The sequence below is a fragment of the Pan paniscus genome, chromosome 8 (genome assembly GCF_029289425.2).
Source record: "Pan paniscus chromosome 8, NHGRI_mPanPan1-v2.0_pri, whole genome shotgun sequence".
Lineage (NCBI taxonomy): Eukaryota > Metazoa > Chordata > Mammalia > Primates > Hominidae > Pan > Pan paniscus.
Window position 1 is genome coordinate 111,558,520 of NC_073257.2, and position 16,197 is coordinate 111,574,716.

Below are 16,197 nucleotides of genomic sequence, written 5' to 3' on the forward strand. Positions count from 1 at the left end.
CCTTGTCTTGCTTTGGTATCAGGATGATACTGGCCTTGTAGAATGAGTTAAGGAGACTTCCCTCTTCCTCTATATTCTGAAATAGCTTCAGAAGAATTAGCAATAGTTCTTCTTTGTATATTTGCTAGAATTTGGCTGTGAATCCATATGGTTCTGGGCTTTTTTTGTTGTTGTTGAGAGATTTTTTATTACTGATTCAATCTCACTACTCATTATTGTTCTGTCTGTTCAGGAGTTCTGTTTCTTCCTAGTTGGATCTCAGAAGATTGTATGTTTCCAGAAATTTACCCACTTCTTCTAGGTATTCTAGTTTGTGGGCATACAGTTGTTCATAATAGTCTCTGATGATCTTTTGTATTTCTGTGGTATCATTTTAATGTCTCATTTTTCATATCCACTTGTTTATTGGGATCCCTTCTTTCTTGATCTAGCTAGTGGCTTATCAATTTTGCTTACATTTTCAAAGAAGCAACTTTTCATTCATTGATTTTTTTGGTCCCTATTTCATTTAGTTATGATCTAATCGTCATTATATCTTTTCTTCTGCTAACTCTGGGTTTGGTTTGTTCTTGTTCTAGTTCCTTGAGATGTGACATTAAGTCATTATTTTGTAATCTTTCTACTTTTTGGATATAGATATTTAATGCTATAAACTTCCCTCTTAGGATTGCTTTTGCTGTATCCCACAGGTTTTGATATGTTGTGCTTTCATTTTCATTCATTTCAAAATTTTTTAAAATTTCCATCTTAATTTCTTTCTTTCTTTTTCAGACAGGGTTTCATTCTGTCACCCAGGCTGGAGTGCAGTGGTGCGATCACAGCTCACCACAGCCTCAACCTCCTGGGCTCAAGCAATCCTTCTGCTTCAGCCTCCTGGGTAACTGGGACTATAGGTGCACATCACGATGCCCAGCAAATTTTTAAAAATTTTCTGTAGAAATTGGGTCTTACTATGTTGTCCAGGCTGGTTTTGAACTCTCACAGGGCAGTGGCAATTGTTCTATGTATGTGTAGGAGAGCCTGGTTTCCCTGTCTGTTCTTGGATGGGCAGCAGGTGCAGCTGCATCAGTCTGAACTCAGCCTAAGGGCAGGATGTAGCCCAACATTAAACTCTCAAAATGGTGCCTTGGGCCTGGGACCAGAGAGGGTAGGGCACGTTCCAGGCAAGCAGTGTGAGCAAGAAGCTGTGGGGAAATGCAATCCGCTCACATCTCAGTCACACAGCAGCCCACTGCAGGGCAGTGGTATTGTCTTAGATACGTATAGGAAAGCCTGGTTTCCCTGATACTCCTTGGCTGGGTTCATGTCTCAGTCTCAACGGCAGCCCACAGAAGGGTGGTAGGGACTCTCCCAGGGGTGTGTGAGAGCACTTGGTCTCCCCTCTCCCTTTTTGGAGCAGGGCAACAGCTGCAGCCATGTCTGTAGATCCCCGGTATCTAGACTATCAAAATAATGCCTGGCTGAGGCTGCTCTAGTCTCAGATGCCTGTAGGATTCCATGTGGATTTCTTTTCTGGAGCAATATATCTGTGCAATTTTAGGCAGCTCCATATATCAGGCCTGAGGTCCTAAGCTAGTTGGGGTTTTCTTGCACAGCCAAGATCATAAAAGCTCTTTTTGGAGTGTGGAGCCCTAGGGATTTCACTCTTATTGTTTCCCAGCATCCAGGAGCCTCTTGGGGCTCTCAGTCAGTCCCCAAACCCTCTCCTTATTTACTTCTGGTGCTTCCCATCACTTCTCTGGTGAGTCCTAGCATTCTCTACTAGACAATCTCTTTAAAATATATCTACTTACTCTTCTGGTTCCTCTCCATGAAGGAGGCACATACTACCTGTGTCTAGTCAGCCATCTTCTCATTGTAGTTTTAATTTGCATTGCTCTAATGACTAATGATTTTGAACATCTTTTGAACAGATTGCTTATTTGCCATCTGTATATCTTATTTGGTGAAGTGCACAAATCTTTCGTCTATTTACACCTGGGTTGTTTGCTTTCTCATTATTTAATTTTGAGAATTCTTTTCATATTCTAGATACAAGCCCTTTATCAGATATGTGATTTGCAAATATTTTCTCCCACAGAAGGATAACCCACTGTGTGGCTTATCTTTTCATTCTCTTAGTAGTGTGTTTTGAAGAGGAGTAGATCTTAGTTGCCTTTTTCTTTTCTTTTCTTTTCTTTTTTTTTGAGGTAGGGTCTCACTGTGTCACCCAGGCTGGAGTGCAGTGGCACATTCATAGCTCACTGCAGCCTTGAACTCCCGGGCTCACATGATCCTCTCACCTCAGCCTCCTGAGTAACTCGGATGAGAGGTCCATGCCACCATGCCTGGCATATATTTTTATTTTTAAACTGTTTTTAGAGATAGAGTCTGACTGTGTTGCTCAGGCTGGCCGTGAACTCCTCCCACCTCAGCCTCCCAAAGAGCTGAGATTACAGGCATGAGCCATCATGCCTGGCCTAGATCTTAGTTTCAATGGAGACCAATTTATTAAGGTTTTCTTTTGGTGTGTGAGTGTGTATCTTGCTTTTGCTGTTGAATCTAAGAAATTTCAAGGCTACCAAGATTTTCTTCTCTATTTTCTTTTACAAGTTTTATCGTTTTAGCTCTTACATCCAGGACTATGATCTATTTCAAGTTAGTTTTTATAAGTGATGTTAGATTTTTTTTGTCACTGTCAGTTTTTACTCATTAATATTTCTCTGCGATCTTATCATATGTGTACATAAAGAGCTTCCTTTTGTTTTTCCAGGTACAACAGCAGGTTCTTTTCTGATTCCGCAAAGTCCTGCATGGGGTGGAGGCAGAGACAGAAGAGAATGTAAACACTGGGTTCCACCCCCTGGAAATTAAGGGAAGACCCCTTACCCAGATAGGGACTGATTGGAGAGGTGGAAGGGAACAAGGTGAAAGGTAGGGGTCCTGGTAAGAGAAAGCAGGGGGGCCTGAGAACACAGAGGAAAGTGGTTGAGAAATGTTCTCTCATATGCTCTTTAAGAAAAGCAAATGCCCCTTTTTTTTTGTCCCAGAAAGCATGTCTCTTTATCTAGAATTAGGCCATGTGCCCACTCCTGAAACAGTAGCTATGACCAAGGGATGAGATTTTGCCCAATACCTCAGGCCTGGCTTGCATGTGCCATTCCTAGGGCCAGGAGTGGAGTCAGAATCCTCAAATGACATGCTACACATGAGGAGGGTGTCCACACTCAAGTAAAATTGGGATGGATACCAAGAGAAGGGGTTACGTTCCCTTCTCACAATGCCTCTGTTCAAGTACTACGGGCTTTTAGAGTTTGCCATACTGTACCCCCACCCCAGCCTCCCTCACCCTGGTCTCTCTGAGGAGGGGCCTTTTACTTCTCTGAATGACCTGTGGTACTGATTTTCTGCATTTTTCAAATTTTCAATCATCCTACTTGTTAATTTACTTTCTGCAGATGCTGTCATCTCCCTGCTCTGCTATGTCTTCATTCCTCACAGTACCTGAACACAAAGCTGTGGTGTTATCAGACTTTAACTGAAGGTTTGGGGTCCCAAAGAGGATTATAACATAGCACAAAACTCAAAATTGAACATTGATGATGTCATTATGAATATCCAAAAGTTCCCTGACCAAACTCATTTTAAGGACTGCGGTAATTTAAAAGTATGTCTACAAATTAGTTGATACTTCTTTATTCAAAAGGTGGAGCCGAATTCCCCTCCCCTTGAATGTGGACTAGGAGTTAGTGACTCACTTTCAACAAATAATCTGTGGCAGAAGTGAAGATATTTGACTTCTGAGGCTAGGTCATACAAAGGATAAAGTTTCTACCTGGCTCGTTCTCTTTAGGATCACCCTGGGGGAAGCCAGCTACCATGTAATGAAGATACTCAAGCAGCCCTGGGAAAGAACCATGTGAAAAGAAACTGGGGCCTCCCACCAATAGCCAGCATCAACTTGCCAGCCATGCATGCCATCTTGGAAAGATATCTCCTAGTTCCAGCTAAGACTTTAGCCGCCTATAACCCCAGCTGACATCTTGTTTGCAACCTCATGAGAAGATCCTTAGTTGAGGGGCAACCAAACTCCTGACCCACAGAAATTGTGAGAGATAATAATGCTTATTGCTATTTTAAGCTGCAAAGTTTTGGAGTAATTTGCTATGTAGCAACAGATAAGTAATACAGAGAGTCTCTCATGGGCCATTTTCTTCCGTCTTATCTGCCATCTTGCCTTGATCCTTCCGCTTTTTTCATCTCTTTCTCTTTTTTCCTTGCCAGAGCTCCCCAAACCCAGTCTCTAGAGGGAATGCTCAAAATTACTGTATTTCACTTTGCAGAGTAATTTAAGTCTTCTTGGTCTAAACATCTCCCATCTAGATTAAGCCCAAGGGATTCCATCTTTTCGGACCAAACATACCTGTTAAGGTCCAAAACAGATATTCTGTCTTCCTACCAGGCCCAGTGGCATCAGGTCCAGTCAGACAGCTGCCAGCTTGCCCTAATAGAAGTAGATATAGGCAAAGTACTATAAGAACAAAAAATAAGAAGCATATAAACTGACTTGGGGGCTTATGGAGGAGGTAACATTTGAGCTGAGTTTTTAAGGATATGTAGGAGTTCATTTGGTAGAGAAGTGAATGAAAGTTAGTTATGCAGAGTAAAAGCAAGTAAAAAAGCTCAGAGGTGAGAAAAGTTATAATCAATTCTGAGAACTTTAAATATGTAAGGGTTCTGGGTGACAACATCTATTAGTGAGCTTGGAAGCTGTTGGGGGCTAGATAATATCAGACATTGAAAGCCACACATATCAGGAGACTACAGACAACATAAATCCCTGATTCACTGACTTAAAAATAAGAACAATAAGGAATTTAGTATTTCAAATAATAAGCCCAAGGTAAGACTGCTCCAATATCTTAATTTAGCAGCTTGATGATGTTATCAAGAACCCAGTTTGCTTCTGTATTTCTATTCTGTTATCCCCAGTCTTGTACCCCCATGATTATAAGATGGTTACAGCAGCTCCAAGCATCATGTCCTTAAGATTACACCTGGACAGCCTGGGCAACATGGTAAAACCCCGTCTCTACCAAAAATACAAAAAACTAGCCAGGTGTGGTGACGTGTGCCTGTAGTCCCAGTTACTCAGGAGGCAGGAGGATTGCTTGAGCCTGGGAGGCAGAGGTTGCAGTCAGCCGAGATTGCACCACCACACTCCAGCCTGAGTAACAGAGTGAGACCCATCTCAATAACAACAACAACAACAACAAAAAGATCACACCTGGAAGTAGAAAGGGGGCCTTCTCTTCTTTTTCGGTCATTATATAAATTTTTTTAAAAAAGAAATGGGCTCTTGCTATATTGCCCAGGCTGGAGTGCGGTGGCTACTGATAGGCACAATCATAACATGCATCCAGAGAAAACTGCAAATATAATTGTAAGGCAAGCCTTTAAAGAGCAGTTAAAAACTTGTTTTGAAATACGGGTTTCTAGAATTTGTTTCAACATGTTGAGTTACAGCAAATGAAATGGAGAAATAGTCTCAATGCTTTTTAACTCGCCCTGCTGACTGGAAACCTTAGAACTCAGCCTTATGAGCTGTTAATCAGATAAGCACTGCAGGTTTTTGCAAAGAATCATGCTTGACAAATGCTTGAGGGCATACGGATTTATTGAAGGAAGTATTGTCCAAACAAGATTGACAAAATTTTACAAAGAAAATAGAATTTTAAAATGTTGGGATTAAAATGTAGATCTTATCAGAGTATGGCGGTGTGCGCCTGTAATCCCAGCTACTCGGGAGGCTGAGGCAGGAGAATCACTTGAACCCAGGAGGCAGAGGTGGCAGTGAGCCAAGATAACACCACCGCATTCCAGCCTGGGGGCAAAGCAAGACCCCTTCTCAAAAAAAAAGGTAGTTTCTTTTCTGTTTTGAGATGTAGTTATGAAATGTAAATTAGAGGATGTTTCAATGAACTTTTGAATTATAAGTTAATATAGTTTAAAAACCATATGAATTAAGTACTATTTAAAAAATAGGTAGGAATTATACTTCCACTCAAAAACACCTTGAACTCCTGGCCTCAAGGGATCCTCCTACCTCAGCTTTCTAAGTAACTGGGATTACAGCTGCATGCCACCACGCCCACCCCCATTATGAAAAGTTTTCATTGACTTATACCTGTATCGTTTTTTTCTTTCAATAACTTTCGTATGAATGTATCTCTTTTTAAGATGAAGAAAACTTCCCCTAGAAATGTCTTCCCTCCTCCCTGGGCATTCTTCTCAACAGCTGACTTCCCTTTCATATTATTAGCTAAAATTGTACCATATGCCCATTTAAACCAATATTTTGTGAGGGTATGGGCCCACCATGATTGACTTAGACAATCACAATTTATCTCCTGGGACTGAGGTTGGAGCCTAGCACCCTTCAAGCACATGGCCAAGCATATTCAGTGTGGTTACTTGTCAAGCTAACAAGGTAGAAGAGAGAGCCTACTTCTGGAATAGGCTGTCAGTGGGATCTCCCACGCCATGCTAAGGAATTTGGACCATATCTCGTCAGAATAAGAAACTACTATGGGACCACAAGATGGGCTAAAAAAAAAATAAGGAACTAGTGAAGGATTTTAGATCAGGAAGTAGCATGATGAGGTTTCCCAATGGTAACAGAATCAAGGGGCACTCAGGAGGGGCATGGGTCTGGGGGCAGGGCCACCAGTTGGAAGGCTTCATTAGAAGATCTTGGAGAGGATTTTAGGCAGTTGAATTAAGCACCCCTAGTGACTCATTGGATGGAAAGGGAGAAAGAAAGTTAGAAGGAAGATATTCTAGGATGACTCCCATACAGGTTCCTGCTCTGGTGAATCACAGGGTATTTTGTCAAGATGGAGAATATGAATGGAGGAGGTTTGGGTGGATATGATGAGAGTGGAGAGATAATGAGTTTATTTGGGACAATGGGGGTGCCTGAAAGACAGGTGAAGAGAGATGGGTAAACTTGGAAGGGAGAGTGTAGACCACATGACACTCCTCCAAATTCCTTTAGAGGGTAGGGTGGGATGGAGTGTGGAGGGAAGGAGAATCCACAAGGGGAAATGAAGCAAAGCAAACAACTAGCACCTAATATGGGACCTGTTGGGCTGATTTTGCTCAGGGCTGGGCATCAAGCACATCTGGAGAAAAATTGCAAATGTAATTGTAAGGCAAGCCTTTAAAGAGCAGTTAAAAACCTGTTTTGAAACATAGGTTTCTATAACTTGTTGCAACATGTTGAGTTACAGCAAATGAAATAGAGAAATACTCTCAGTGCTTTTTAATTTGCCCTGCTGACTGGAAACCTCAGAACTCAGCCCTGTGAGCTGTTAACCAGATAAGCATTGCTGGTTTTTGTAAAGAATTATGCTTGACAAATGCTTGAGGGCATATGGATTTATTGAAGGAAGTATTGTCCAAACCAGACTGACAAAGAAAGTTTTACAAAGAAAATATAATGAAAAAATGTTGGGATTAAAATGTAGGTCTTTTCTGTTTTATGATGTAGTTATGAAATGTAAATTAGAGGATGTTTCAATGAACTTTTGAATTATAAGTTAATATAGTTCATAAACCATAGAAATTAAGTACTATTTTAAAAATAGGAATTGTACTTCCACTCAAAAACACCTATTTTGTGGAACACTAAAGTTTGAAATATATATGTATAGAGATTAGACTTAGAACTCACAGAAGGTAAATTCAAGAAATTTTTAAAAATTACTCCAAAACATTATTTTAGTTCTTTCCATATCTATTTTGTTCTAGGAACTGAACTGGGTTCTGAAATAATAAAAATAACTGGTATCTGTATACTGTTGTGGTTAATCCCAACTTTATGCAACTATTCTATTCAACGTGGTTTCTGGGGGTCCAGATAAAATATAACACTTGAAGCAGAGTGGGGATTGAGGGACAGAGAAAAAAAACTGAGAACTGAGAATTGAAGAAGAAAGGCAAATTAGGAAGTTCAACAAGGTTAGGAGAGTAGTGGAGCCAAAAAAACAATAGTCATGAGAACTGAATATAGAAACTGGACAATGGCTAGATCTTATATGACAATTAGAACTCTGACCCACAACCTCTACAGCAACCAGCCGAGAATAATCAGGACTTGGTCAATGACTCAGTTTCCCTGTTTTTTGCCGCCTCCTTTCTTCAACTCAGAACCCACTAAAGACAGCCAAATATGCTACCTACCCCAAACCAATCACCTAAGAGACACTACTTTTGTTAGCCCACCTCCAGCTTTCCCATGCTAATACCCTCAAGTCAGAGTATACATGAAACCTTCCCTTTTTGTTCACTACTAAGCTTTCCTGGCCAGGTGCAGCTGCTCATCCCTGTAATCCCAGCACTTTGGGAGGCTGAGACAGGAAGACTGCTTGAGCCCAGGAGTTCAAGACCAGCCTGGACAACATAGTGAGACTCCATCTCTACAAAGAATTAAAAAAAAAATAAGCCGGGCATGGTGGCACGTGCCTGTAGAGCCAGCTACTCAGGAGGTTGAGGTGGGAGGATCGCTTGCTCAGGAGGTCGAGGCTGCAGTGAACCATGATCGCATCACTGCACTCCAGCCTGGATGACAACAGAGTGAGACCCTGTAGGTAAGTAAGTAAGTAAGTAGTTTTCCTAATGTCCTGACAGGCTTTGAGTCGGCCAAATGCAAGTGATGGTGACTGACTCCCTTGTCATAGCAAGCTTTGAATAAATAAAGCATTTGGGTGGTCTTCCTCCCCGATCCCCCCCATTCATTCATTTGCTTATTAATTATACATTAGTTGTGTTTTATCTGCCAGGCAGTGGCCAGTATTGGGAATATGTGGAAGCAAATAGTCCCTGCCTTCAAGGATATTCTGTCTAGTGGGACAGACAGACAGATACATACGTATAATAGTAATTCAGCGTGCTAAGTGAAACAATAGGCATGTATAAAAAAGGTGTAGTAGGTCAAGTAGGGCTTTTAGGGGAAGGCGACCCTTAAGATGGGTGGTAAGGGATGAGTAGGAGGTGATTTGGCTAAGAGGCCGGGACGGTTATTCAAGGCAGGTGGAGGGGCAGAATGAGCAAAACAGGACGCGTTACTGGAGCGTGGTAAGGAAGGCAAGTAGCGGCAGAGGACGGCGGTAGGGCGGATCGTGGGGCGCAATGGATGTGCCACGTTGGAAAGAGCTTGGACTTTATGCCGTCCTCCTGGAAATGAGATAACGGCTGGTGTAAGCAAGAAAGAAACACACACACACCCACGCGCGCGCGTCGTTTCCTTTGTGTTACTGTAAGGTCAAGGAGGGCGGCGACACAGAAATTCATGACGACTGGCATAAGCAGACATTCAATGAATGAAGGAATGGACATAAGCACTTTGGTGTAAACGTCATTGTCTTCGATTTATGTTTTCTCACGGGGCAAGACAGTGAGGTCGGGGCATCAGTTTGGGAGGTGATAGGGAAAGTTTAAGGTGAGAGAACTGCCATTCTGGTAGGGAGGGTCAGTGGCCACAAAACCAACAATAGGTTATGGGCAAGGGATGCGCTTCGGTCGCGAACACCCCGAACCCACCTACCGGAGCTACTCTGTCCCAGGAGCGGCCGTGGAGAAAGCAACCAGCCGAGAGTTCGCGCCCCAGGGAGGGAAGCGGGCGCAGGGCCGCCCAGCGCCACTCACCTGTGAGCTCTCCGCGGGCCCTGCAGGCGGAGCCTCGGTACGACGCCTTTCCGATTGGGCGCGGCTCAAAGTCCCGGGGCGGGCATTAGAGGCCGAGCGCTCTAGGGGATTGGCCACCCTGGCGGACGGACGTGCTGCTGACCGAGCTGGTTCGCCCCCGGTTCGGCTCGTGGAGAGCCGGCCCCTCTCCGTGAGTCTTCTGTCAGTCATTGGCTCCCTGCGGTTTCCTTGGGGACGTGGCGCCGCCGCCGGCCCGGCCCTCCTTCCGGCTGGGCAAGGGGCCGCGGGGAGCAGCTCGGGACTGAACCGAGCGGTGCCGAAGGAACCGGCGGGCCGCTTGATCCCGTGAGTGTGGGCGCGAGAGGGCTGTGGGACCCGGAGGGACGGGGAGAGGAAGCGGGACCCACACCCCGCCACCTAGGGACGACCGGTTCCTAGAGGACAGAGCTGGCCCACGAGAACGCCCCGCTCCCAGGATGCCCGGGTAGGGTCCCCTGGGCCTGAGGAACCGGAGCAGACGGAGCGGGAGCCTGGGGAGGAGGTGGGAGCCGTGGAATTCCCGTGCAGGTTTGTCTCGTGGGCTCAGTCGGACAGAAGCCTGAAATCAAATCTTTCTAGGCTGCAGACGTAGGAGATGCCTGGGACAAGGAGGCCACCTTCTCAGGGCAAAAGAAAAAGAAGGTGACAGGCGTTGAGACCACCGAAGGGAACCCATGGCTAGGTAAGGCTGCACACTTTCCCTCCGGCTGGGAGCACGGCAGAGGATGGCAGGCAGGTTGGGGGGCCCTGGGAGGCTGTCCCAAGTGAGGTTTGCCCTGGAGCTGCACTTGGACTTTGTATCCTGGTTAGTTGGATGCAGAGACGATCAAAGTTGTATTATTTCGAGGGCTGATAAATAATAGTTTCTAGCCCATAGCCCAGGAGTGGTAGAGTGAGTCGGCTTGCTCAGCTCTGTAAAGTGCAAGGTTGTAACATTGATTCAGATTCGCATCTGAGCAAGGCTAGGTGCCACTTGAGGAGGTTAAACAAAGAAGTTTTTTGTTTTTTGTTTGCAGTGAACTTTAAAAGCAGACAGACCGAGGTCCTTTTGAATCAATATACAAAGTGAACTTCACAGATGAATACACTTATCCATACATTATAATACCCTGAAGCTTTTAAAAAATATTAATGTGGATCTACATGCACCAATAAGGGAAAGTTATAAAATAAAGTGGGGGAAAGATGCAGAACAGCAGGTATGGTGGACTACCATTTGTGTAAAACCGAGGGAATGGATATGCACACACACACACACACACACACAGAGAGATATTACTGTAAATATATTGGTGTATATTTATGCTTGTGTATCCGTAGAATATCCCTGGAAAGATAACACAGCAACGGCCAGGTGCAGTAGCTCACGCCTGTAATCCCAGCACTTTGGGAGGCCAAGGCAGGCAGATCACCTGAGGTCAGGAGTTCAGGACCAGCCTGGCCAAGTAGAAACCCGGTCTCTACTAAAAATACGAAAATTAGCCGGGTGTGGTGGCAGTCACCTGTAATCCCAGCTACTGGGGAGGCTGAGGGAGAAGAATCGCTTGAACCCAGGAGGTGGAGGTTGCAGTGAGCTGAGATTGCACTACTACACTCCAGCCTGGGCAACAGAGCAAGACTCCATCTCAAAAACAAAAAAAATTACACAGCAACTGGGTAGTAATGTTTGCCTCTGAGAGATTGTGGGGTCAGGGCAAGAATCACTTTTCACTATACAATATATCCTTTTAAACTGATTTGTCTTTTACTATATGCGTGTATAATCTGGTAAAACATTTTTAAAATCAGTTAAATAAATTTTCTGACCATCCTGTTTCTTGACAGAATTCTTGGTTGGGAATACTGTAGTTGCTCTGATTCTCCAATGTTATGAGGTTGCCCAGGGAGACTGGTGATCTTTTCACTAACATGAGATTAAGTCTTTGAATTGCACTCAAAGTGCAGTTTGGAAAAAGTGCAGATAAGGCTTTTCTGATTTATACAGTAGAAGCACCATGAGCTTCTTCTAAAATTAGAGATGACAAGAACATTTAGACTTCTGTTGGCATGGATTTTTGCCTTTATTAGGAGGGTTTTATCCAATTTTAAAACGATATTTAAGCACTCAGTTGTAGAAATGTTTCAGACTTACTAATGTTTGTCTAATTTCAGGATCAGTTTTTCCTACCTCTGCCCAGCCTCCTGGTACTTCACTGTGCCCACAGTGAGTCCATTTCTCCGTCAGCGGGTGGCATTCCTGGGACTCTTCTTCATATCCTGTCTCCTTTTACTTATGTTAATCATAGACTTTCGACATTGGAGTGCTTCATTACCACGAGATAGGCAATACGAAAGGTGAGTCAGCTTTAGATTTTGGCACTCAAGTCATAAATATTTTCATAAGCTGTTTAACACACTACTAACTTTGACCCTTTTGGGTGATACTGTACTTTTATTAGTAAAATTGCATGCCATTTATTACATAAAGAAGATTTTAAGCCCTATTTTGGCAATATTCAGTTTGGTACAGGAATACTGATACTGCATGAAAGGCATCTTTGTGTTTTCTTGTTTTGGTGGGCTGAAACTTATTGTGTGTATAAATGTTTAGGACTGTATTATACCTTTATGAATGGACCCCTTTATCATTATTAAATGATTTTCTTTATCCTTGATTATAGACTTTGCTCTGAAATCTACTAGTCTGGTATTAATATAGCTACTCCAACTTTCTTTTGATTAACATTAGCATGACAGATATTTCTTCTATAGTTTTAGTTTTAGCCTATTGGTGTCTTTATATAAGTGGGCTTCTTGTAGTCAGTGTTTGGTTGGGTCTTGTTTTTTTATGCAATCTGACTGTCTCTGCAGTTAATTGGGGTGTTCAGGCCATTTATATTTAATCTGATTATTTAGTATGTTTAGTTTTAATCTTGCTATGTGTTTTTCATTTGTCACATTTGTTCTTGTTCTTTTTCCTCTTTTCCCCTCTTCTTTTCAGTTGAGCACAGTTTTTATGTTTCCATTTTATCTCTCATGTTGGCTTATTAGATATAACTTCTTCTTTTTTTAGTGGTTACTTTAAAGTTTATAGTGTCATCTTTAATTATCACAATCTTCCTTCAAGTAATATTACTCCTCTTCACATCTAGAACAAGAACCTAACAACAGTATACTTTCATTCCTCCCTTCCCCTTGGTCTTTCTGCTATTGTCATGTATTTTATTTCTACATGTTATAAGCTCCACAATATATTGTTATTATTTTTGTGTTAGTCAATTGTCTTTTGAAGAGATTTTCAATATAAGAAAAAAAGGCTTATGTATTTAACCATATTGTTGCCTGAAAGGGTCATATAAGCAAAGTGACCCTTGAATGCTGAAGGGACAGAGAAACCAAAGGAGGAGGCAGCCAAATTGTTCGTTGGTATTCATTGATTTATTGAGGGAATTTGCAGACAGAAGCGTGGCCCTGGGTAGCTGCAAGACAGGTAGATCTCCATACTGTTACTCCCCAGACCCAGGGCTTATATAGTACAGGGAGACGGTATATGCACCCTGTGCAAGACAATTAAAGACAGCCCTCCAGAACAGGTAAGAATGCTGCATGTGCCATATCCTGTCATTTGTGTGCCAACACCAAGGTTGACATGTTCTTACAGTAGTAAATAAAGCAGGAATCAAGAGGCATTTACGGGACTGAGGCTAGTCAGAAGTCAATGTGGCAGATTAGCATCCAAGATGGAGTCACTTTTGTCTATATTTACCATTTCTGGTCTGCTTCATTCCTTTGTGTAGATCCATATTTCCATCTGGATCCATATTTCCATATTTGCTTTTACCTCAAGAACATTCTCTAGCATTTCTAGTAGAGCAAGTATGCGGTGATAAATTCTTTCAACTTTTATATGACTGAAAAAGTCCCTATTTTGCTTTCCTTTTGAAAGAAATGTTCATTGGGTATAGAACTCTAGGTTGATCATTTTTTTCCTTTCATTACTTTAAAGATGATGCTTCACTGTCTTTTGGCTTGCATTCTTTCTGAGATGTCTGCTGTCCTTTTAATCTTTGTTCTCTCTGTATAGAATGTATCTTTTTCCTCTGAATACTTTTAGAATTTTCTGTTTATCACTGGTTTTAAGCAATTTGATTGTGATGTGCTTTGATGTTGTTTTCCACATGATTTTATTTGTTTATTTTTTTTTTGCGACTATCTCGCGCATCTCCCAGGTTGGAGTGCAATGGTGCAATCATAGCCCGCTGCAGCCTCAATCTCCTGGGCTCAAGCTATCTTCCTGCCTCAGCCTCCCGAGTAACTGGGACTACAGGCATATGCCATCATACCTGGCTAATTTTTTTTATTTTTAGTAGAAGTGAGGTCTCGCAGTGTTGCTCAAGCTGGTCTCAAACTGCTGAGCTCAACCTATCCTCCTGCCTCAGCCTCCCAAAGTGCTGGGATTACTGGCATGGGTCACCGTGCCCTGCTTACATGATTCTTGTGCTTGTGATTTGTTGATTCTTGGATCTATGGATTTGTAGTTTTAATCAAATTTGGAAACATTTTGTCCATTACTTCTTCAGGTTTTTGTTGTTGTTGTTCTCCCCTGCTTTTCCTCTGGGGACTCCAGTAACATGTATATTGAACTATGTGATGTTTTCCCACAGCTCACTGATGTTCATTTTTTTTCCAGTCTTTTTTCTCTCTGTGTTTCATTCGGATATTTTTTTGCTGCTTTCAAATTTGTTAGTATTTTTTTCTGTAGTGTTTAATCTACTGTTCTATCCAGTGAAAGTTTGACATCTTTTTTCACAGATAGTACATCTGAATTATTTTATATACTTTTAGCTATACCAGTTGCACAGAAGGTCTATATTTCTTTATAGCAGTGATTCATTTTGCTATTTTTTTGAGATTAGTTTTTGATGAAGCTACAAAATTAAATAATGGCATGTTATGTTCATTATCTTCAACATGATTTTCTTATTAAAAAATTTTTTTCTTTAGAGACAGAGTCTCACTCTGTCACCCAGGCTGGAGTACAGTGGTGCGATCATAGCTCACTATAACCTTCAACTCCTGGGTTCAAGCAATCCTCCTGCCTTGGCATCTCAAAATGCTGGGATTACAGATGTGAGCCACTGTGCCTGGCCTCATTTTTAAAATATTTACATTTTCTTTCTTTTTTTTTTTTTTTGAGACAGAGTCTTGCTCTGTTGCCCAGGCTGGAGTGCAGTGGCGCTGTCTCGGCTCACTGCATCCTCTGCCTCCCGGGTTCAAGTGATTCTCCTGCCTCAGCCTCCTGAGTAGCTGGGACTGCAGGCACATGCCACCATGCCTGGCTAATTTTTTGTATTTTTAATAGAGATGGGGTTTCACTGTGTTAGCCAGGATGGTCTCGATCTCCTGACCCTGTGGTCTACCCACGTTGGCCTCCCAAAGTGCTGGAATTACAGGCGTGAGCCACCATGCCTGGCCTAAATTTTCTTTTTATTGCTTCTCAGATATGTATTAGTTAAGAGGCTTTGGGCTGCAAATAACAGCCCACATTGACTTAAACAATAAGAATGCTCACATACCTGGAAGTCCAGGGGTAGAAGGACTACAAGTTCAACACTGGCTGACAGGATGAGAGGCTCTGTCTCTCCTGTCTGTTGTCCACAGTGTCAGTTTACTTAATGGTTGAAAAACAGCAGACTGCCGGGCATGGTGGCTCACGCCTGTAATCTCAGCACTTTGGGAGGCGGAGGCAGGTGGATTGCACGAGCTCAAGAGTTCGAGACCAACCTGTGCAACATGGTGAAACCCTGTCTCTACAAAAAAATATAAAAAGTAGCCAGGCATGGTAGCACGCACCTGTAGTCCTTGCTTCCCAGGAGGCTGAAGCGGGAGGATCACTGGAGCCTGGGGAGGTAGAGAATGCAGTGAGCTGGGATCACGCCATTGTACTCCAGCCTGGGGGACAGAATGAGACCCTGTCTCAAAGAAAAAAAAAGAGAAGAAAAACAGCAGACAGTAGCAACCAGGGCAGCATATATATTCACTTATGTCCCGTAGGAGACAGAAAGCCTTTCCATGACTCTCTTCTAAGAATGGAGAAGAGCCTTGCCAGAAACCTCTAACAACCATTTCCTGGAATCTTTTTTGGTCAGAATTGGGACACATGCCTACCCTCCTTTTTATTTCTGGATTCTGTCCCCAGATTTTCTCATTTCCCATTCACTTTGGTCATTCATTCATTCATTCATCATTCATTCATTCATTCAACAAAAATTTGAGCAGCCACTATGTGCAGACGATAATAGGCATCAGACACCAGATACAGAGACTTTGGTACATTTTCTCAAGAAGCTTATGTTTTCAGCCTTGCCTTCTTCTAGCAGCCCTATTCATTTGTATTTTTGGCTTGCTTTTCTTTTTTTTCTTCTTCTTTTTAAATGTTACTGAAATAGAGATGGAGGTCTCACTATGTTGCCCAGGCTGGTCTTGAACACC

The 16,197-nt window shown here is 42.7% G+C and overlaps 2 protein-coding genes across 4 annotated transcripts in view; one reads left to right on the forward strand and one right to left on the reverse strand.

The window, feature by feature from the left end:
• The window catches only part of SLC25A28 (solute carrier family 25 member 28), a 48,665-nt gene extending 38,712 nt beyond the window's left edge, over positions 1 to 9,953 (reverse strand). The window contains exons 1-2 of one of the 2 annotated variants that reach the window (XM_055093276.1): positions 9,688 to 9,953; positions 4,403 to 4,483 (exon numbers count right to left, since the gene is read on the reverse strand). The gene's annotated coding sequence lies outside the window, so the exon portion shown is untranslated. Of the gene's footprint in view, positions 1 to 4,402; positions 4,484 to 9,586 lie in introns of both variants that reach the window. The other variant, XM_034931266.2, reaches the window with a different exon arrangement.
• ENTPD7 (ectonucleoside triphosphate diphosphohydrolase 7) overlaps positions 9,831 to 16,197 on the forward strand; it is a 46,909-nt gene continuing 40,542 nt past the window's right edge. Inside the window, exons 1-3 of one of the 2 annotated variants that reach the window (XM_003825457.6) lie at positions 9,831 to 10,032; positions 10,306 to 10,408; positions 11,878 to 12,060. In XM_003825457.6, coding sequence (XP_003825505.1) covers positions 10,401 to 10,408; positions 11,878 to 12,060 — 191 coding nt within the window. In that variant the 5' untranslated portion in view covers positions 9,831 to 10,032; positions 10,306 to 10,400. Of the gene's footprint in view, positions 10,172 to 10,305; positions 10,409 to 11,877; positions 12,061 to 16,197 lie in introns of both variants that reach the window. The other variant, XM_063607851.1, reaches the window with a different exon arrangement.